The sequence below is a fragment of the Mus caroli genome, unplaced genomic scaffold (genome assembly GCF_978045245.1).
Source record: "Mus caroli unplaced genomic scaffold, Mus_caroli_1 scaffold_15, whole genome shotgun sequence".
NCBI classification, from domain to species: domain Eukaryota; kingdom Metazoa; phylum Chordata; class Mammalia; order Rodentia; family Muridae; genus Mus; species Mus caroli.
In genome coordinates this window covers 97,677,601-97,699,879 of record NW_028227270.1, presented here as the reverse complement: position 1 = coordinate 97,699,879, position 22,279 = coordinate 97,677,601, and the positions used below count along the sequence as shown (strand labels likewise).

General features: G+C 43.0%; 1 protein-coding gene and 6 non-coding genes across 7 annotated transcripts; 3 read left to right on the top strand and 4 right to left on the bottom strand.

Moving 5' to 3' along the window:
• Positions 1-155: 155 nt before the first annotated feature.
• On the bottom strand, positions 156-228 carry Trnav-cac (transfer RNA valine (anticodon CAC)). The gene has a single exon. It is a non-coding gene; the product is annotated as a tRNA-Val (tRNA).
• Positions 229-841: 613 nt separating this feature from the next.
• Positions 842-914, bottom strand: Trnar-acg (transfer RNA arginine (anticodon ACG)). Its single transcript has one exon. It is a non-coding gene; the product is annotated as a tRNA-Arg (tRNA).
• A 3,637-nt stretch (positions 915-4,551) lies between these two features.
• Trnat-agu (transfer RNA threonine (anticodon AGU)) lies at positions 4,552-4,625 on the top strand. Its single transcript has one exon. It is a non-coding gene; the product is annotated as a tRNA-Thr (tRNA).
• A 2,762-nt stretch (positions 4,626-7,387) lies between these two features.
• Positions 7,388-7,470, bottom strand: Trnal-cag (transfer RNA leucine (anticodon CAG)). Its single transcript has one exon. It is a non-coding gene; the product is annotated as a tRNA-Leu (tRNA).
• Positions 7,471-11,141: 3,671 nt separating this feature from the next.
• On the bottom strand, positions 11,142-19,477 carry Btn1a1 (butyrophilin subfamily 1 member A1). The gene is made up of 7 exons (XM_021180742.3): positions 19,361-19,477; positions 18,490-18,840; positions 15,500-15,781; positions 14,480-14,629; positions 13,894-13,914; positions 13,749-13,775; positions 11,142-13,362 (listed from the first exon to the last, which is right to left on the bottom strand). The coding sequence occupies exons 1-7, from the start codon at positions 19,437-19,439 to the stop codon at positions 12,698-12,700; spliced, it is 1,575 nt and encodes a 524-aa protein (XP_021036401.1). The 5' UTR covers positions 19,440-19,477; the 3' UTR covers positions 11,142-12,697.
• Trnae-uuc (transfer RNA glutamic acid (anticodon UUC)) lies at positions 17,777-17,848 on the top strand. Its single transcript has one exon. It is a non-coding gene; the product is annotated as a tRNA-Glu (tRNA).
• A 2,047-nt stretch (positions 19,478-21,524) lies between the features above and the next one.
• Trnay-gua (transfer RNA tyrosine (anticodon GUA)) lies at positions 21,525-21,614 on the top strand. Its single transcript is given in 2 exon segments — positions 21,525-21,561; positions 21,579-21,614. It is a non-coding gene; the product is annotated as a tRNA-Tyr (tRNA).
• The last annotated feature ends 665 nt before the right edge of the window (positions 21,615-22,279 follow it).

Sequence of the window (22,279 nt, the reverse complement as noted above, 5' to 3'; positions counted from 1 at the left end):
TTGGGAGAGGGATGAGAATCCTCAATTCCCTGAAAGAGGCATGGGATCAGTTGTGGGAAATCACGCTTCAAGCTGGACTTTGGAAGCGAAACAGAGTATAACTAATGAAAATAACATAGAATTATATTTCACGGTATGAAAATAAATAGAACAGCTGTTTCCGCCCGGTTTCGAACCGGGGACCTTTCGCGTGTGAGGCGAACGTGATAACCACTACACTACGGAAACTTGCTGGCTGTGGCCCTTCGTATTCCGTAATTCTCTCAATATGATTTACTTCTGTTGCTCTGTATGGTAATATGATTAAACCGTGTTTACATCTAAGAAGCAGAACTAAACACAAACCTAGGAACTCATAATTGGCACCTGAAACTACATTATCATTGTACAAACGTCTGAATAGGAAAGACTAAGACAAAATTCTGTAGTTTCTCCAAATTGCCCTTGTTACTAAAATTAATCGCTCTAAATAGATTTTAATGGCTTAAGGAGTTACTTCAAAATCATCCTACAGCCAATATGGACTGGTGAGTCATCCTGACCTAGGGATAACAGCTCCGCATATATGCTGGTGACGCCATCGTATGGACCGATGTGGAATTTGCTCTACAAAGAAGTGATGAACTGCGGCAAGATTGTGGCAAGAGGCTTGCTATGAATTCGAACAGACTGGTTACAGAATGAAAAAGTCTCAAAACACAACGACAGTAAGAGTGATGATCTCAGAGTGATCTTTTTGTTCCTTGTTTTGTTACAGGCAAACTCAGACATGAATGGATTTTCTTTATTGAATTTCCAGGAAGTCAACAAACAAAAACAAACAAAAAAGACTTGTACATTTCGAGCCAGCCAGGAGTCGAACCTGGAATCTTCTGATCCGTAGTCAGACGCGTTATCCATTGCGCCACTGGCCCGGTACACGTAAGCGCTTGGGTGGGGCAACTACTTACACTATTTAGAGGTTTAAAATTGTACTGCCCTCCTGACTTAAGTTTGGTTTAGGATCATAGATTTTAGATATTCTTTTATTTCTATTCCTTTTAGGTTTGTTTTTTATCCTCTCCCCCCCTAAAACAAAACAAAACAAAACAAACAAACAAACAACAACAACAAAAAAAACGGTGGTAAGAGATGTCCCTATGTCACCTTTCTATTCACGCTCTCATTCATTCAACCAATATTGCGGAATGCTCAAGGAAAAAAATAGTAAAGAAAACAGAGTTCCCCATGCCCTCTAGAAAATAATATGGTAGTTCTGATACAAACACTAAAACTCTAAATAACACTTTGATGGATTTAGAAGAAAAATAATACTAAAAGGAAAGGAAAGAGGAACATGGTCATGGCATCCTCTGATAGTTTTTCTTGCCTCCCTGTAGGTTGTTTAACCTCCGACCCCAAATATTTCCCAAACAAGATCGCAAGAGGAGGTCTCTCTGTGTGTCTCTGCATGCTGCCTTTATGAGAATATGTCAATTCCGGTACTTATTTGGTTTCTTTCTAGGCAAAGATGGTTTTCATATGTGTGTTTCAGTCTTTCTATGTTTTTGAAAAGGCATCTCTATTCTCGTGCACTGTAAATAAATCAAGGGCTGTTGAACAGAATTTAATTGCTTGATTTGAGACTATACATGATGAGATTAGAAAGCTAGTTTTGGCACATATAGTTTCAACAACCCTTAATGTGCATGCACGGGTGTCTGTTTTTTTACATCTAAGCTTTAATGGACGCCTACTTAACACTTTCTCCTCAAAAATAGGGCTCTTTGTCATCAGGTTTTGTACACAGACTCAGAAGGTAATTTGGTGATTTTCCACTCCATCACAGAATGATACTATTATATATATTATATATAAAGAAAAAGAAAATATTTCAAAAAGAAATCAATGACATTGAAGTATGTCACCAACACAAAGGCACAAGAGACGTGGTTACAATTCCTGCACTGAGCAGGTGGGGACAAAAAAGGCCAAGGTTAAGCTCACCTTCTGGTCAGTACTTAGCAAGCAATCCAAACACCTTTCTCCCTGAGACTCTGTCTCCAGCCAACCAAGAAAAAAAAGCATGCACTTTTATTGGATTTCCAGTAATGAAGCAAAATCTGGTGCCTCCAAGTCCTCCCACATACAGAAATAGAGACAAAACCTAGGGCATCTCTAAAAGTCCATTCTGTCTGTCCAGAATGGTTTTAGCCCAGATGACTGTATGCTCTGTCCACACACTCTGTTCTTTTGTTTTTAATCTATAAAAAAAACTCCCTTCGTTTTTCAATGTTTAAAGGTCTTATTTGGCTGCCTCAATTTACTAAGCCATGACTGCAAGGTGTTGTTTCACTTTATTTGAGTCGTGTGTGTGTGTGTGTGAGAGAGAGAGAGAGAGAGAGAGAGAGAGAGAGAGAGAGAGAGAGCGCAAGCCAGCTTCTTCTAGTTAGTGACTGTATTAGGCAGAGAAACCAAATCCAGAAGAGAACAGAATCAGTAGAAGGCCACATTATTAGCTACCTTACATGATCGACAGGATTAAAAGTTACACAGCTATTCTACTGAATAGCCTGGACTCTAAGTGAACCCACTATGTCCTGCTACATCAATGTTTAATTACATAACTGGGCATTACAGTCTGGCCAAGCTGGCATATTGGGCTATCACTGTGATGAACTCTCTCTCTGAGTCTGGATGAATTGTTCTTTGGTTTTGCTCCAAGGCATAAGGAAAACTGCTCTCTACCTCTCCCCTTTTCTTTAATGTGAGCAGTATGTGACACAGAGCTCTAGATTGTCTTCAGTCTCAGCTGTGTGGAGCAGAGTCATCATGAGGTGTCTGTGAACCTGCCTTCCCAGTCATCGTGGAGGCTGTATGGAAACAACTCACTCTCATATTTCTGTTTCTTGCTTGTTGGTTTTGACTTTGTGAGACAGGGTCTCCTGTTGCAAGGCTAACCTCATGGTCTCTACAGCTGAAGCTGATCTTGAACTTCTCACCCTCCTGCCTTCACTTCCCAAGTGCTGCTGACATTATAGGTATGAGCCCAACTCACATATATCTGTAAAGGATTGATCAAGGTTTGTTGTCTTCTTAGATATTCCATGCAAATGTCACCAACTTCAGTCAAAGGAGAAACACCAACCAAATACAATGTCTGTTTTGTTGTCTAGCATCTACCGCAACTTAGTTAAAGCTATAGTGTGTGACTGAGCCTTTGAACACACCATTAACAATATGATGGCTAACTGTAAGATTAAAAACACAGGAGTTGGAAAGATGACTCAACAGTTGAGTTCTGTTCTTTCAAAAGACCCGAGTTCAGTTCCCAAGTTAGGCAGCTCCATCTTCAGGGGATTAACTTCCCCTTCCAGACTCCTCAAGCACCAGCTTTCAGACAAGCGGACGGGCGCGAACGGGCGCGCGCGCGCGCGCGCGCGCGCGCACGCACGCACGCACACACACACACACACACACACACACACATTTAAAATAAAAGAAATAGGTGCTTAACTCATAGGTCATAAATGCTGGTTTCAGAGATCATAAATCTTCTAATGAAAGTAAGAACTCTAGTACCCACAGACTCTCACTGTGCCCCTGTCTTGTCATCCAACGGCTGGCTGGCTTAGTTTGACAAATCCTTCAGCTGTGGATCAACTGTCGACATCGTTTAGAAATAGTGAAATGTTGAATTTAGTATCATTGCTGGGATTATAGGTCTTAGGAAACCCAATTAATTGTAACTGCAGGTTTCATTTGTGAAGTTACTTACACAGCTATGGCAACAGTTTGTAAACTTGTTTGAATTGTACTTCAAGGGTGGTTTTATTTTAGCAGAGGACTGAATAAGGTGGAAGCAGGAACAAACACACAGCACCAGGGACAATACAGAAATTTTGCAAATGCTCTTTACTGGACCACTTATGAAATCAGACCCTTTGGACAAGCACTATAAGAAGCTTTACCCGCCGCAGACGTTGCACACGGCGCTCTCCTTTATGCCTTTCCGCGAATGAGGTGTTAATTATGAAGTCTTAACATTTTTAAGGCTTGACTCTGAAATTCTTTTCGTTAATTTTAGAACCAAGAAGGAGGTAAGTGAAACCTAAATTTACAGGGGAAAAAAGGTAGGAACGGTTAAAGGATAATCACAATCTTAAATTTCAATTTAACTTAAAAGTCATAAAATAAAAAAGCTTGGGGGGTTGGGAATGTTCTGGTCGGCATAATTGTAGCTAACACACACAGTGTCTTTGTGCTCTCCGCTCACTCGTTTTTCCTTAACGCCTGGCTGGTACTTTTATCAGTGTGGTAAGCTGGAGAGGTCTTGCCCTTCGAGGAAGCTTCCTTCTTGCGCATCCAGCCTGCATTAGTAATTCTCCCGCCCATCCGGACCAGGACTCAGTTTTCCTGTAGCTGTTTCTTAGATCTTTGGAGCGAAGCCGAGAATATTTTTAAGATTTGGGGAACTGTCTGGGTCATCTTCAATAAAAAGGCTGAAAATACACACAACAAATGTAATGTTCATTCCTTTTCTTTGTTGATTTGGAGGCTGGAAAGCGTGTTGGCTCCGTGGCTTAGCTGGTTAAAGCGCCTGTCTAGTAAACAGGAGATCCTGGGTTCGAATCCCAGCGGGGCCTTTTTGTGGTTTTTCCGCTGCTCGTTGACACGGTCTGCTCGAGATTAATTTCAAAGTTGCCGTCACGCACTGCCCTCCCTACTCCAAAGTATTTACTCAGATTAGAAAGTAGATTTTAATTTACAAAAAAAATAAGCAAGTAAATAATAAAAACTAAGATTATTTCATTAAGAACAAATATATACATTTCTTAGTGTTCCTATAATTTGGTAAGGCAACTAACTTAGCAGTGAGGAATCTTCCCCCAAATTCTGAAATATGAGAAAATTAATAAGTCTGGAGAAAAATGTCACTTTTACTCTTAGCTGAGTGTTCTCACCAAGATCAGGGAAACAGAAACTCAGTTGCCAACCCCCTAGTCACTTCCCAAGAACCACAGAATGAATGCCAAGCCTGGTTTTATGGCTTTTGTGGGAACAGAGCATCCTGATTCTCTGAGGAACAGCTTAGGAGGTAGTTACACTTTCTGATCTCCGTGTTGTAAGCAGCAAAGACTGGGAGAAGGCAGACTCTGATTCACTAGATTTTTTCCTCTCTGCTCACAAACTCCCTTACTCCATTACCTTCTAGTGATGGCTTATCACTGCCCCTTTCTCTTACCAAACCTGCCTCATCTGCTCCACACCAAATGTTGAAACTAAGCACTCAGGTACTGTTTTTATATGGCGGGTCTAATAAAAAGATCAGAGGCATGTGGTGTTAAGATCACAAAAGGTTCTTCCAAAGGCTTCCCTCCTTGACCACTTAGCCATCCAAATAGCCTGCCTTCTCTTTAAGAGTACGGTTGGTTTTTGCTTGTCTTTGTTTCTAAGCATCTGTCAATCGGACGGCCTGCCACTTCTGATCTTTACCTAACTACTTCAACCAACCACAGCAAGGTGAGTTCCCTCAAGCACTTGATATAAGCAAACCTCTTGCTCCAAAAGGAGTACAAGCAGGTAATAAGTGGCCATGGCCTTGGAGCAGGAGCTCAGGTTTCTCTGTATAACAGATTCCATTTTGAAAGTGGATATGAATCGGATATGAATGGGTTTTTTTTGTTGTTGTTGTTGTTGCTGTTTTTTGTTTGTTTGTTTTGTTTTGTGTTTTGTTTTGTTTTGTTTTTTGAGACAGGGTTTCTCTGTGTAGCCCTGGCAGTCTTGGAACTCACTCTGAAGACCAGGCTGGCCTGCAACTCAGAGATCACCTACCTCTGCTTCCCCAATGCTGGGATTAAAGGGGTGGCGCACGCCTTTAATCCCAGCAGCACAGAAACTGGTTGATAAATGGCTATTAAGGTGACTAAAGATAGCCCAAGATCATGTTGGTGCTTGACCTTTAACATGCCAACTGCCCAGACCATGGAGGACTAATCATCATTGTAAACACAAATACATGACTTTTTTTGAGGGAACTTGAGTTCGAACAGTAGAAGTACCAATGAACTTTTGTAACAATGTATATGCATTTCTTTGTCATAATAAAACAACCAACACGTCATTTTTCCTCAGATTTACCAAAACCACCCCGACCTGTGCCTGTGTGTCTTGTTTTATGTTTTAGACTTTGCGATGATGAGTTTTTGCAGGTTTGAGACAAACTAGGAACCTCAACTAAAGAATTGCCTCCATCAGACTGGATTGTGGGCATGATTGATTAGTCATTGTTATGGGAATGCCCATCACATTATAGGCAGTGCCACCCTGGGTAGATGTTTTGGTGAACAAGATAGTAGGCATCCTTCATCCATGGCCTCTGCTTCAGTTTCTGCCTTCAGGTTCGGGTCCTGATTTTCCTTGATGGTGAATTGTAATCTGTAAACTGAAATAAACCCTTTCCGGATCAAGTTGGTCTTGGTTAGCATTTTATCAAAGCAACAGAAAGCTAACTACAACTGTCTTTATTTCTAAAGGTCCCAAATTAAATTATTTTCCTAGAGTTTCTTTTCAATATTTGCTTGGCTTTGTCTGGCTGTAGCATTTATTAGCAGCTGGCTTGCCTCGGGTTCTTGAGTGATGCGTGGCCTAGCTGAGGATGGCCATGAAATTCTGATCTCCCCGCTTCACCTCTGGTAAGCTTACAGGTGTACAGCACCACACCCACGTCATGGCTTTGTAACAGTCTGTTCACTCCTTGAGTTGGGGCTGAACCTGTCCTGCTCTCTTGTATCTCTAGAGACAAGCCCGTGCCTGACCATCAACAGTGTAATGGTTAATTTTAAACGTCAAGTTGAACAGCCATGGGTTCTCCAGATTTCTAGAACTCACATAACTGAACTAAGTAGATTGCCATCCCTAATGTGATAGGCTTTATCCAGACTTGGCCTGAGTGTGGGGATGGTGTGGTGGGTTGGGGGTAAGTAGCTTCATGATCTGACCGACTTTATTGGCATCTGCTCTCTGGATTTTCAGCTCTTCATAACTGGACCAAACCATGCTACTTGCCTTCGTTGTTTTCCAGCTTACAAACAGAATGTCATGATAGTTCTCAGCCTCTATAATTGTGAGCTATGTCTTCATGATAAACCTCTCTGTGTATTTGTATCTGTGCAGATATCAGTGATGATAATGAGCCATGAATTAAAGAATTAACATTTATCTAAACTTTTATGTGGACCGACAAGCAGAAACAAAGAAAATATTAATATCTCTACTCTTGAAGCGATCTTGTAAGTACACAGTGCTTCCACTATACAGATAGAATAAGAAAGAAAGAAAGTGTTTACTGAAAAATGAAAAAGTTTTAGTAGACTGTGAAACAATTTGGCTTTTAAAAGGAAACTATTGTCAGGAGTGGGATTCGAACCCACGCCTCCAGGGGAGACTGCGACCTGAACGCAGCGCCTTAGACCGCTCGGCCATCCTGACTTACGGGAAGGCCACTTGTTCCTGCTCTTACTTCTACCTTAAAATTGTACTCTCCGCCCTCTAACTTCCGGTTTCGTTTTGTCTTGCTTTTACTCAGGATTTAAGAATTCTTCACATACAAACTACATTCTCTGCATCTAAGTGAACTTCGCGGCGGAGGCGACTAATGAAGCTCAGAACCCTCCTCCCCAGGCGGGAAGCGCAGTCGGGACTGCAGCCCGGTCGGCAGCGAAAGCTCCCCAGTGCTCACCCGCCTGTCACTTTGCTCATCCAGGGCCCTAGGGTAGGCAACATCCCCGCAAGCACACCCACTGGCCTAAGGCAAAAGCTTTTTCTCAGGAACCAAAACAAAACTGAAAACCAGAAACTGTTTTTCTCCTAAACCCGCCCAACTCACATTATAGCAATCCTCGACAACAAAGGATTTTTCAAATGCAAATCAAATGTAACTCATTGACAAAAATTTTAAATGTACTGTTGTTGTTGTTTGTTGTTTGTTGTTGTTGTTGACAGTCTCAGCCGCCCTGGAATCTTACTGGAAGTCAAAGAAACGGGAGCTCTGGTTTCAGTCAGCTGAAGAACCGCAGACAAATCGCTCTGACTTTGTGGACTTTAGAAACTGTTCTACCCGACTCTAGCATTACCCTCGGTTTTAGTTTTTGAGATTTAAGAATTTCATTATGTTGCCCAAGCCGGCCTCAGCTTCCGTAGCACTGGATTCACAGACTTGTATCACCGAGTCTAGTCTAGAAACTGCTCTTCTTCTTCTTCTTCTTCTTCTTCTTCTTCTTCTTCTTCTTCTTCTTCTTCTTCTTCTTCTTCTTCTTCTTCTTCTTCTTCTTCTTCTTCTTCTTCCTCTTCTTCTTCTTCTTCCTCTTCTCCTCCTCCTCCTCCTCCTCCTTCTCCTCCTCCTCCTCCTTCTTTTTTGTTTCCTTTCTTCTTTTTTTTCTCCTTATTTCTAGACAGCTTCTAGTGTGTAAATTTCATTGATGAAACACTGCTTAATCCTTGACACTGTGAATAAAATTTGCAGCTCTAGATATCCAGATAGATGCTAAATCTGAAGTTTTGCTGTTTAAAACAAGCTTATAGTTACTAACAATGTGTAACATACTTGACAATTGCTGAGAAATGTTAAAGGTTCTCCCCACAAAACAAAAGTATGTGAGGTAACAGGTGTGGTTTGTAACTTCATTTAGCTTTTCCACAATATACATGAGAATATTTTGTACACTATAAATATATATTATCAATTTTAAACGAGTTTAGGGGATAATGCCCCACACTGCGTGTCTAACAGGCCTGCCACACGATTGGGAGGCACTGTGGCCTGAGTACTATTTGGGTTAAATAAAATATACCATTTTTAAAATTTTTAGAGAAACACCCCCCAGAATTAGCAAAATGTAAGAAAAATTCATAGTTAATGCTTTTGATAATCCTCTAGGAGAGCAATTCATCCCTGATCAATTAAATCAGAATGTCTGGGAGTGTTACCTGATGACAGAATTTTTAAAATTATTATTATTATTATTGACAGGAACTCTCTTTATGTCACCCTGGCTGTCCTGGAACCTGTCTGGGTTTTTAAAGGGCTCTCAGCCGGGCGTGGTGGCGCACGCCTTTAATCCCAGCACTCGGGAGGCAGAGGCAGGCGGATTTCTGAGTTCGAGGCCAGCCTGGTCTACAAAGTGAGTTCCAGGACAGCCAGAACTATACAGAGAAACCCTGTCTCGAAAAACCAAAAAAAAAAAAAAAAAAAAAAAAAAGGGCTCTCATTACCCACAGAAGCTCCATATGCATCCAGATTTGAGAGCATGGTTTTAGGGTTAAGCTTTAGTGAAAGCCGGAATCTTTCTTTCAGGATGAGGGTGTAGCAACAACATTCATAACTATGTTCAAGACTGTGTGGAACAGTCCAAATTATGCTTTTGTTTTGTTTTGTTTTGAAGCAAGGTCTCATACAACATAAGCTGGATTTAAACTACAGCAGTAGCTGAGAATGATGTTGGACTCTGATCCTCCTGCCTCTACCTCCCATGTACCAGAATTACAGGTGTGTACCCTCACACCCATCTTTGGTTCTTTTTAAAGGCTGCCACTACTGTAAAATGAAATATTCTTGTTGGAGAATAACCCTCCTCATCACTAAGGGTGTGACATGCAGAGGTTAGAACTGGAACCCTGGGCATCAGCACATAGTGCCCCCTAAGACTCTAATGCCTATTCAGTGTGCCCATGGGCCATTTTCCTTGAAGACAATGGGGGGAAGGAAAGCAGAGACAGAGCTGGTTGAAATCTGAAAGTATCCCCCTTCCCCACTTTTAAAATAGGGCCTTAAAATGTACTGTGTAGCTCGGGTGGGAATTGAACTTGTGCTTTCCCTAGCTTCACCACCAGAATGCTAAGATTACAAGCATGCTTGCCCTGTGCCCAGTCCTGAGATTCCTTTTCTTTCTAAGCTCACAGCCTCAGGCCCACATATTTTGTGTGAAGTTTTACAGATACAGATTAGGATCCTTGTCACACATTAAACACAGTGATGCAACAGTCTACCTTTCTTAGACATGGAACATATTTAGCATGTGTATGTGTATATGTGTATGGGTGAGCATGATCTATGACAAACATGTGGATATCAGAGGACAATTCACTCCACCATGTGGGTCCCTGGGATTGAACTCAGGTCATCAGGCTTGGCATGTAAGTGTCTTTATCTGGTAAGCCGTCTCACCAATTTTTGAAAGGATGTTTCAACTATATTTTCTGTGGATTTCTACAAGTAAAATATTTGAATAAAATGAACACATTTATTTATTTATTTATTTACTGAGATAGGGTGTTACTGTATAGCTTAGGCTGACCTTGAATTGACATATAGTCCAAGCTGGCTTCAAATATGTGACAATTCTCTTGCCTCTGTCTTCTGAATTCTGGGGAATACAGGCCCATGTCACCACACTCAATTAAATTAGTTCTCTTAAATCAAAGGTAAATGATACCGTTCTCCTAGGAGTACAGTATAAGACAAGCTGCATAGGGTGGCTAGTGTTTGAGACAAAAAAGAGAAGGAAGACACTGGGCACCGGGGACCCATGAGGTGATAGAGGAAAGAACCTGCAGTGGTTTGAATGTATCCCCCAATTTTCATGTCTTTGGAGACTTAATTGTCAGGAGTCACGTGTGGGGCAGAAGCAGTGCTAGGGATGGAACACACAACAGGTGCATGGCGGGCAAGAACTCTACGGTGGAGCTGCATCCTCTTGGTACATCTGGCACCGTGATAGGGTTTACTCACCAACAAAGTTACCTTGGTAGGGATAGAAATGAACTTGCCTTTGAAACAAGTCTGAGAGCAGGAAGCCATCAGCACAGTGGCCTCTTTGAAGGTAGTTTGACCCTCATGAGTAGCTCCCATCTCTGCCTGTTCTGGTAAATCTCCCAGTCCTAAGCCTTGGACCATACAGAACAGCTCTGCTGCAATAGGACTTTCTCAGACAGGCAGTGCTCATTCCTGTTTCAGTTTAATCTAGTCCCTCTTATTGGGATAAAGAAAGAAAAGTTCAGAGGCTGTCTTCAGCAAACAAGACATTCGTTTCTTTCTCTTTCTTTATTTGGTAACATCCGTTTTAGAAGCCGAAAAAAATACAGTAGAAGTGGAAGAGCTTGGATACACACACACAGGCCGTTGACAAAAAGAAGTCCCATACAAACAGGAGGACACATACAAATTGGGACAAACTGTCCAGCTGTGCTGAGCATCATGGTGCAACTTTGGGGACCAGAAGGCAGGATACCTGGGTAGGCTACATTGAGCAAATGGCACAATGTGGAAAAGGATGGCAGTGTTAGGCAAGGGGAGGTGCCTGTGAGGTCGTTAAGCATTGCAGTGGGGGCCGAGGGAGCAGGCAGCTCCTGATCAAACAGCGTTTGATGCTACCCGAGCGTTGCTGAATAAAACCTGGTGGACTGGCTAGGTGTGGTGGATGTGGCTATGTTTCCAGCACTTGGAAGGTAGAGGCAGGAGGGTCAGGAATTCAAAGCCAGCCTAAGCTACATAGTAAACCTCTCTCTTAAACACACACACACACACACACACACACACACACACTCCAGGAGGGTTTGTTTAAAATTGTTTTCTAGCCCTATTCATCTCCACTCCTTTCTGTCTCCTGCTAGCTTGCTCACATTGCTCACATTGCTCTCAAACAAGCAGGGCCAGTCTCCTCTATCTTATAGAACATGACATAGAAAACTTAAGATACAGTGTTCAGACACATCCTGAAAGAGAGGACAAAAGACCAGAAAAGCCAAAGGGTAGGGAGAATGGTCGAGCAATGCTGTCTTCTGGGCTCTTGTAATCATGATCTCACCTGTGCTAAAAACTGGCCCTTTCAACATTTAGCTTTGATAGGGGAAGTCTCATGAGGCCCTACCCGTCCCAGCTGAGCTATTGACTGCTGATTGATTGTAGGAGAGGGGAAATCATTGTATACAGTCACACCTGCTCCCTTGAGCTCAGAGGAAAGCTTTAAATCCATGTTCCCATGATAGCCCATTAAACTCAGTGGGCCAGGTTTGAAGCAAGAAGAGGGTATGAGGGGAGGGGAGGGGAATAAGACAGAATAGGGGAGAGTGAGAGTAATTACATTGCATTATATACATGTATGAAGCTGTCAAAAATTTAATTAACAACAACAAAAATTGAGATATAACTGAAAACCCCTAGGGACAGGGCAAGTGTATCAAATTAGACCAAATTCACTTCATTTGCCTGTCATATCTTCTCTAAGTGCTTTTATAGGAGTTTTGTCCAAGATCTTTCTTTCTCAGCATCCTATGGTTTGGTTTTGTTCTCCCTTACCTAAAACCTGTTGTTCCACATACCCCTATTCCAGATGTTTCTGCCATAATTCCATGCCAACCTAATTGCCTCTTGGTCCCTCAAGTGATTGTACCAAGTCCTCCTGTATAGGCTCTGGCCTGAAGGAATATGAGCACTGGAAATAGTTTAGGATTCAGCTCTCTTCCTCCCCACTCTTAGTACAGAAACAAACTAGGATGGCCTTTTTTCCTGCCTTGTCTGGCAGCAACATACCTAACCTTCCCAATGTGATTTAATCTCCATCCACCAGGAAGAAGCAGGGCTGCAAGAAGACGACAGTTGAAGCTTCAGGGCATGAGGGATTAGTCAAAGGAAGGCAAAGTCGTGAAGCTGGAATATTTGTTATGGTGCCGCTTGGCTAGGTGAGAACGGGATCAGTTTAGAATGGAGAGTGTCTCTGTCTCCGGAAGCAGAGCCTTCCCCCAGCGGGGACAAGGGAATGTCGTCCTGGACATTAGCAATGACTGTGACTTTCTCAGGCCCATTGGCAGTTGGACAGATGGTCAGGGGCTTTTTACCACAGGACCACAGACAAAAGAAGGGACGGAGGGGGCCAGAGAAAGAGATGCTAGGGAAAGTATAGATAAGAGATCCGTCACTCATGTTGTAGAAGGAAATGTCTCCTGCGTCATAGTCCAGAAAAACCCCAACTCGGCGAGGGGGCCCTGCTAACCGGAGAGGGGTCCTGAGTGGGGTGAGGGCCCAGTACCCATTTCCATACAACTCCACAGCCCAGAACCCATTATCAGGAGTCATGGGGTCAAACCCTTTCTTCACCACGTTCTCCCTACACACACCAATGGCCCAGTCAGTTCTATCTCCCACCTCCACCTCCCAGTAATGTCTCCCTGAAGTAAAGGTCTCACGGCCCAACACACAGGGCCAGGAGTCAAATCTCTCTGGTCTATCAGGCAGGATCTGACGTGAATCTTCCAATCGAACTGACTTTGAATCTTCATACAGGAAGAGGTGGGGGTGGGCTGTGTCTGGATCCAGAGTCACGTCAACTGGAGGCAAAGAGAGACTGCATCAGCCTGTCCCGTATCAAGACTACCCGACCTATCTCTCCTTCCCAGAGACGTGGAATAGAGTTGCAGGAGCTGTGGTAGGGGAGCTATCAGGCCACTCACTATCGGTCCTTCTCTCCAGCCCCATCTCTTACTGGCAGCTACAGAGGAATGACTTAAGAACTATCAAATGCGATATCCCTCAAAGGAGCTCTTCTGCTAGCTAGTGGTTCTCGCGATGCCTCCCAGAAAGCGCTGAGACCATTGGCTGTCACCTTCCCTGTTTCTATCCTGTTACTAAGGAGGTAATATGGAGTGCAAGCCTCCCAGGTCTTTGACTCCCACGGTAGGGCTTCAGAGGCACTGAGGAGCTCAGAACCACTGACCTTCATGCAGTGCAGTCTTTTTGCATCCTGAAACGCAAGGAAAGAAACCATCAGCGGTGGGTTAACAAGTAGGAGAGAGAAAATCTCGTGACTCAAAAAAAAAAAAAAAAAAAAAAAAAAAAAAAAAAAAAAGAAGACCACTTACTGAGTTCTTCCAGAAGTCTCTCTGGAAAACAAACAAAATTATGTCAATGGCCTTTTTTATAATGGGAAAGAGGAAGGAGGAAAGCCAGAATGAGGGACACACAAAGGGACACTGTTTACTCTGTGGTGCCCTGGTGACAGGAACTCTGCCTGCAAACCAGGAACAGAAATGCTGCCAGCAAAACAAAACAAACTAAAATATAAATATTAAATAAAGAAATTAATTAACAAAAGACCCCCAGAATATTTCTAAGAAATCACCTGGAAGTTCTCCCTGGCTTAGGACTCAGGGCTAGATCTTAATAAGAAGATTCTTCCTGGAGACAGAGTTAGACTGGCCAGAGAGCCTAAAGCTGGGCTGTGAAAGAATATCAGGTACACAAGGACAGTTCGAGGTGATTCTGACTCTGCCTGGGTCACGTGCACTTTTCTTCACAGTAGGTACCTGTGACTTTTGAAGGTTTATCATTCCTTCCAACCTCGGAATTTTAAAATCCAGCATCTTCCTGTTGGAAGTCATCCAAACAGGCCTGAATTCAACCTTCCCTGGAAACAGAGACACAAAGCCCTTGGGGACAGTGACTTACCTTTAGAGCCAAATTCCTTCTTCCGCAGACTGGATCTTTCCTTGTATAGTTTCCAAGTGAAAAATATGGACCCAATGGTGAGAAATCCTAAGGCCAGTAAGATGATAGCCACAGCTACTATCCAGGGAGTCAGCCTTGGCACGAAGGGAGCTAAAAAACAAAACAAAACAAAAGTGAACAAACAACAAACCGAAAAGGACATTGGTTGGGAAAATGAATAACTTCAGCTTCTCTCCTGATGCCAAAGGAGAACAGACATGGGAGTGCTCTTGGTGGCCTCACACTGCCTACAGCAAGAATTGCTCCTCCAGGCTAAGCTTTCCAGAAAGATTTGACCCTGGGCCAAAGCAAGCACTGAACAGCCAGTTGGGGGTCAGAACATGTGAAATAAAAATTTACAGCAACCCATGTTAACTATCAGTGAGGTAGCTGAGGTAGGGAAGGAAAAGGAAAGGTGATTGCATGCAAGATAGGATGGAAACCATTGGCCAATAAACAAGGAAGGATTCCTACTAAATCACAGGGAATAAATTGGAAATGATGAAAGTTCCTGGAGGAACTTGGCAGTCTTCGGCGGCCTATATGGAGCTCCATTGTGGAACGAGGAAGGGAGGAAATGTTCAGAGAGGGTACAGTCAAATCAGAAAAACATAATTTATTCTCCTTCCTTATTGAAGGAGAAGGGTCCTGTCAGGAAGGACTCCAGAGGCAAAGCTTCTCTATCACCTGTTTCTCTGGAATAAAGCTCTGAAATTTTTATGAGACTGGCATGGAGGTGGTGTGTGCAGACCAAGGGGTAAAAGCTAGGACCTTCTGCATGCCACACAAGCACTCAGAGATACAGCCCAGCCCTAAGTATCTGTATTAGAATTAAGTTGGTAGGACTTCCTCAAGTCAGCAGGCAAGAGTTGTAGGGGAAGATGTAAACAATTTTGCCATGATGTCCCTTCTGAGCAGGGTCCCAAGTTATATTGGCCTGAGTCTCTGTCATCATGAGAACCCAGCACTAGTTCCACTGACCTGGTAAGGAGATCTCTACTTCCTTCCCCTGGCCAAGGAGGATATTCTGGATGCAGCAGGACATGTTTTTTATGGAGCTGTCTCTGATCATCATCGAAACTGCCACAGTGAACAGGCCTTCCTCATTATGCTTCTTGGACTCTGACGTGGATGGTAGCATCTCTCTGTTGGCTGTTCTCCACTGCACCTGAGGCTCTGGGTACCATCCGGAGGAGGTGCACTCCAACTCCATTTCTCCATTCTCTTGAACCGTCATACTGATTTGAGGATCTGAACCCACAGCTATTAGAGAGAAACTGACCTTAATCTTTTGATGGATGCTTTCCTGGGAACATGGTAATCTTCGCTTGAGAAAGACAGAGAGGAGGCAAAAGTAGACTGGGGCTAGGTAGGATTCCTCTAATCCTAATCCTTCTGTATGAAGACTGAAGGATCAATAAAAACAATGTCTTATATCTTATTAGAGATGGAGCATTATTGAGGTCACACCCTTCAACATAAGGAAAAGTCTGATGAGTAGACATGGAGGTGTTTGTCCAACTATCAAGAACAGCAAGAATAATGGCTGCAAGGTGCCTTAGGAGATCTAGAGTCAAGAAAGACCTCTGTGGTTAGAAGTGCATAACATGATTTGGAGGATGAGATGACTATGGTTAGAATATCTTAGGATGGGTGGAAAAGTATTCTCCTTCTTAGACAGATTATCATGTAGCACAGACCGACCTCAAACAGCTGAAGATGACCTTGAACTTCTGATCCTCTTGCTTCTACCTCCCAAATGCTGGTATTAGAGACACGTGCCACCACAAACCATTTTTAGACAGTGCTAGAGATCCCACCCAGGGCTTTGTGCATGCTAAGCAAGGACACTTCCAACTGAGTCACACCTCTACTCCCCAAAAGACTATATACTTGAGAACAGAGTTTGGAATTTTGTTTTGTTTTTTTCCCTTGAGGTTTGCAGTTGATAATTTAACTTTCTTTTACCTAGGATGCAGACTCAAGAATTTTCTTAAATGTTTTCAACCTCATCTTTCCTCACAGAATTATGCCCCAACAAAAATCAACACAGGGGACACACAACTGTAATCATAGCATTCAGGAGGTGCAGGGAGAAGAATCAACACAGGGGACACACAACTGTAATCATAGCATTCAGGAGGTGCAGGGAGAAGAATCAACACAGGGGACACACAACTGTAATCATAGCATTCAGGAGGTGCAGGGAGAAGAATCAACACAGGGGACACACAACTGTAATCATAGCATTCAGGAGGTGCAGGGAGAAGAATCAACACAGGGGACACACAACTGTAATCATAGCATTCAGGAGGTGCAGGGAGAAGAATCAGGAGTTCAAGAACAGACTCTGCTATACAATGAGTTCAAGACTATTTCTCAATAACAACAGAGGAAGTGATAGTCCAGGCCTTTAATCTGAGTACTGGAGAGGCTGTGGCTTTCTATGAATTCTAGGCCAGCCTGGTCTGCATAGCAAGTTTGGGGCCAGCCAAAGCTACATAGTAACACCCTGATGCAAAAAAAAAAAAAAAAAAAAAAAAAAAAAAAAAAAAAAAACCAAAAAAAACAAATAGCAACAGAAAATTAGCAGCAACAAAGCGAACATAAAGCTACTTTTCATTTTTATTTAGTCTAATCTTTCTTTCCCTCTATTTCCCTCTTTCCTCTTTTCCTAACTCTCTTTCCTTCTCCCCTCTCCCCTTTCACAGTTCTACAGGATACAGAAAAATTCTGAGCTCTAGAAAAGTATCCTTAAACAACACCCCAACAGCTCTTCATATACAAAAGAGTGTGTATGAAAAATTTAAACTCATTTTATGAAAATGGCCATCACTTATAAAAGATAATAACAACATCGAGGTTCTAAGTAGCCAAGGTCAATTTTGAACTTCTAATCTTCCTGCTTGTATCTCCCAGTTGCTGGAATTACAGGGTGTCACTTCCCAGTTGAAATATCATACACAAACCCACAAGTATGTGTGACTATAAACATATATTTATGTACATGTATGTATATACACATATATACTTATGTACACATATATACATGTATATATTATATAATTTTAGGATGCCTTTCCCTAAAAATGATATGAGCGTTATATTTGGTACATTAAATATGGCAAAACATGGCAATGTATTTTTGAGCTAGGGATACAGTTGATAGATTCCTTTCCCAGCATCTAAAGAGCAGGTGTGTCGTCGCCCTGAATCCTGTACATGAGAGGAGGAGGCAAGACACATATACATAGCAGTTCCCACATGGTCTAGCGGTTAGGATTCCTGGTTTTCACCCAGGCGGCCCGGGTTCGACTCCCGGTGTGGGAAGCTCCTCGTTTTGAGTTGGTTTGTTTGTTCCATACGAATGATTCTAGTACTTGATAAATGACTTCAAAGTGTTCTTAAAAGCTGTAGAGTTTGAGACAGTATGTCAGCAGCTCCTTTCTCAAAGTAGCAAGGAAAATACTTAAATAAATGAGAAAGGCAATATGTGTATTATACACAGTAGTCTAAGATGTAGAAATTTCTTTATAAGCACATGATGCTTTATCATTAACAAAGTATTTTTCACTTATCTAGTTCCTTGTTGCAAATTCTTGCTGGATTTAGCTTTCTGGTTTCACAGTAGGAAAAACTGAGTGGGAGATTTGCTTGATTTGGATCACTAACAGGGAGGCAAATTAGAGCTCAATGCATTCTTTCCTTATGATCTCAAATAGGGAGAAGAAGACAACATGAGTAAAATCATTTTGGAGGTGGATCAAGAACTTTAGCAATGGACCACACTCTGTTAGTGTGTCAGTCCTTAGGCATTAAACCACGAAGCTGTTCAGAGCATCTAAGATGCTCACCACAACCTTACGTAAACGTGAAAACACGTTTGGATTTGGAGAATGAACAGGATGATTCTCCCCAAAGTGAGAGTCTCCGCGCGGAGTGCCGAGGCGACACATCCCGTCTGTACCCACCAGCCACTTTGAGGTGTACGGCGGCCTCCTCGAAGTCGTCGTTGTCTTTGAAAAGGCACCGGTACTCCCCCTGGTCTGAGATCCTGACACCTCGGATCAGCAGAGTAGCTCGGCCGTCTAGGAGCCCGGCTGTCGCCAGCGTCGCCCTCCCGCGGTACTCCGTCATCTGCTGGCCTTCCTGCTCCTGGCCATCCCGGTATAGAAGTACCGCTGGCGACCTCGTCTGTCGAAACCACAGCAGCTCCATGTATTCTGAGCTCGCGTTTGGGGAAAAGCCACAGGTCAGCTCGGCATCTGAGCCCACTAGGGCCAACACTGGCTCCTGAGGTACGGTCACATCGAAGGGAGCTGCTGTAATAAACAAGGTCAGATAGGACGATGGGTTGAGATGGAGGACCTACAGGTTAGTCTCCTTGTAAAGGAAGGAACTCGAGGTGGCTGCTATTTCTTTTCTTCTGTTTATTTTTCAGACTGGATCTCATAAATCCCAAGGTGGCCTCCAGCTCACTAATGTAGCCTTGAGCTCCTTGCCCTCAATTCTCAAGTGCGAGCATTACAGGGGTGCACCACTACCACACTCAGTGTTCCAATTCCTTTGATTTAAAGGAAAAACAACTAGGCGCTCCCTATGTAACCCTGGATGCCCTGGCTATCTCTATGTAGACCAGGCAGGGTTTGCCCTCAGAAAAATCTGCCTGGACCCACCTGGTGCTGGAATTGCAGGTGTGTATTACCTCCCCCAGTGGGTTTCCTTTGAACTCACTGGATTGTGGTGAAGGTCCCCCAACCAGGAGCCAAACCGGGTCAGAGATATTTATTTATAGGGACCTTCCGACTTTGCGAGAAAGAGAAGGCTAGAACAGAGACTTACCCGAATCCAGCGTGGGCAGCTGTAGGACCGTGAGGGTGAGCAGACAGACCAGGAGGCAGGAGTTGGTGGGAACTGCCATCTCTGCGCTAACTGGGGCAATGGAGCCCGCCAAGAGCTTCAGGCTGGGAGAGAAACAGTCAGGAGGTAACTATGGGCTCTGATGGCGCCCTGTTCTCCACCAGTTCCTTCCAACCTGGAGGGCTCTGTATTTCCCCTGCAGGGTCATTTTCAGTCCATGTTACAACAGCGCCTGCCCCATACCCTTCTTCTGTACGTCTGGTCCTCCAGCCCTCGACTGCCTCCAGAATGGAGCGGTGAGGCACAGTTGTAGATAATGAAGAAATCTCCTCATTTACAATAACAATAAAACAATAAAGTAAAATCGCATCGAGTGGGATACTTTGTTATTCGTGTTTAGAAGTGATAATGAAGATAAAGCCACGGAGGTAGAAATGGAGAGCATGAAATGAAATGATGGAGGAGAGAAAGACAAGGTGTGTTTCTTAACTGTAAGCCCAGCAGCTCTCAGGAGGGCAATCTCTGGGAGTTACACCGTGAGGTACATACAGTCTTGACAAAGTCTGAGAGAGGGGGGAGAGGCAGAGCTGAAGAGCTTGAGGAACAGAAAGCCTAATACAGAGAAGAGACAAAGAGAGCTATGTTATTTTGTGGCTCGCTGAGCTGAGAGTGAAGCACCTACCGATTTCGACAGACCCCGAGGAAAAGGGAGCCAGAGCCACAGAGATCAAGTGAAAAGGGCTGTTTGTCACCCCGGGGCCAAAGAGAGAGAGCTTCAGAAGGAAGAAGGCTGTGTGCTGTTAGAGAAGCCTGCCCACAGATGGCCAAGTGTATTTATTCGGGGGCGGGGGGAGGGGCAGCCTTTTAAACATGTGAACTACAGATTGGTGGTCAGGTAGTTTGGGTTCATCCTCCTCCCCTAAGAGAACAATATATGCATTAAAGAGCTATACCGAATATAGGGAATGGGAACAAAAAGAAAGAAGGCTTGAGTAACTGAAATGAGTCATGAGGCCGTCAGCCAGTGAATTTAACTCTGTGGCTTCAGTTCTTTTAACCCAAGTTCATTGGGGGGGGGGGCGGGGGCGGGGGGGGGTCATTGTAAGTTTAAGGCCAGCCTGGGCTACATAGCAAGATCCAGACTTGCAAGAGCTACATATGGAGAACAAAACAAAAGAGAGTGGGGTGTTTGTTATTTTTAAGAAAAAGACTAATGTTACTAATACCTTGTTTGAATTATGCCAAGTTGGAAAATTATTCGACACAAACAGTATTGGAAACAAAACAGGCAAAAGAATAGGAGCCCAGAAAGTAAATCACTTTGTCATTACATCTGTGAATAGCTAAAGAGTGAGTCTACAATGGCTGCAGCTCTTCCTCCCTGATCTTTTCCATAAGACACCTTCAGGAATGTGGGTGTGGGTGGCAGGATTCCACTGGATGTCCACCTTCAAGGTATAACTGCACCGATCACAAGGACCTGGCGCTTCACCCTGCCATCAGTCATGGGATCAGCAATTTCTTATTTGGTTTTGAATTTCCATTTATTACTGAAAAAAATGCAAAGATAAAGAAAAAAAACAGTTTTATAAATGAAATCACTATGAACTGATATATATTGTTCTGATATTTATTTTATATTTATGTACAGCATAGAAACAATCAGTAAGTTTTCCTGCATAGTTCATAGCATAGTTAATAAGCATATATTTGCGAAGATTATAAGATTTTTAGCTCTTTTTCTTTTTTTTTTGTTTTTTGTTTTTTGTTTTTTGTTTTTCGAGACAGGGTTTCTCTGTGTAGCCTTGGCTGTCCTGGAACTCACTCTGTAGACCAGGCTGGCCTCGAACTCAGAAATCCACCTGCCTCTGCCTCCCGAGTGCTGGGATTAAAGGCGTGCGCTAGCACGCCCGGCTTTAGCTCTTTTTCTAGTATAAAGAATGCACTTGGCATTTGGTAGAAGGTCCATCTAGCATTCATGAAGCCCCGAGTTAGGTCCCAGAACTGCTTAAAATCAGGCATAGTGGCTCATATTAGTAAACTCGGGTGGAATTAGAAAGATCAGAAATTTGGATCATTTTCAAATTTAGGAAGGGTGAAGCTACTCTAAACTACTTGTTACTTTGTTAGGCATTATACGTAGTATCCTTCGATAGCTCAGTTGGTAGAGCGGAGGACTGTAGGAACATTTGATCTGGAAATCCTTAGGTCGCTGGTTCGAATCCGGCTCGAAGGAGGTTTGTTTTGTAACTCAGATGGATCGATCTACCATGTTTGTTTGCTTTACTAGCCGGTAGCAATCAGTAAGGGCAAGATAAACTTTTTTTTAAAAAAAAAAAAAAAAAAAAACGCACAGTAAAACAGGCATGCTAACACTTGCTTCTATTCCTAGCATTCGGGAGGCAGAGGTAGGAAGAGTTTGAGGCCAGCCTAATCTACAGATCAAGTTCCTGGACAACTAGAGCAATGCAGTGAGAGTCTGCCTGGAAAAAAAAAAAAAAAAAGAAAAAAAAAATGGAAGAAACAAGAAAGAAAAGGAGGAAGAGGAGGAGGGAGGAAGAAGAAGAAAATAGAAAAAGATATGCATTTTATGAGTAGCTCTTTGTTTCTAAATATGATAACTACCCGATATGCTGTTTGATCCAGTTCCGTGAATAAAGCCATTAACTCAAAGTGCATAAATATATATGTTATCAGTGACCTTCCCTACAATATTAAAAGGACCATAGCATCCTTCAGGCTTGCAAGAGTGTCCTTCAGGCCTGCAAGCAACAAGAGGTATTATCTTACATGCCTATATGAAAATTAGTGAAATTTAGTATCATCATCAATCATCATCACCATCACCTTTGTGGTATAACAAGGCTGGGCATTTCTCTTGGATTCGCTAACCACGTGGTA

Excerpts from the sequence above, each read along its gene's own strand:
- Btn1a1 (XM_021180742.3), bottom strand. The coding sequence starts at position 19,439 with ATGGCAGTTCCCACCAACTCCTGCCTCCTGGTCTGTCTGCTCACCCTC. Across the intron at positions 18,841-19,360 it reads GCTGCCCACGCTGGATTCGG|CAGCTCCCTTCGATGTGACC; the intron begins GTAAGTCTCTGT and ends TGTTTATTACAG. Across the intron at positions 13,915-14,479 it reads GAAGGAATTTGGCTCTAAAG|AGAGACTTCTGGAAGAACTC; the intron begins GTAAGTCACTGT and ends TTTGTTTTCCAG.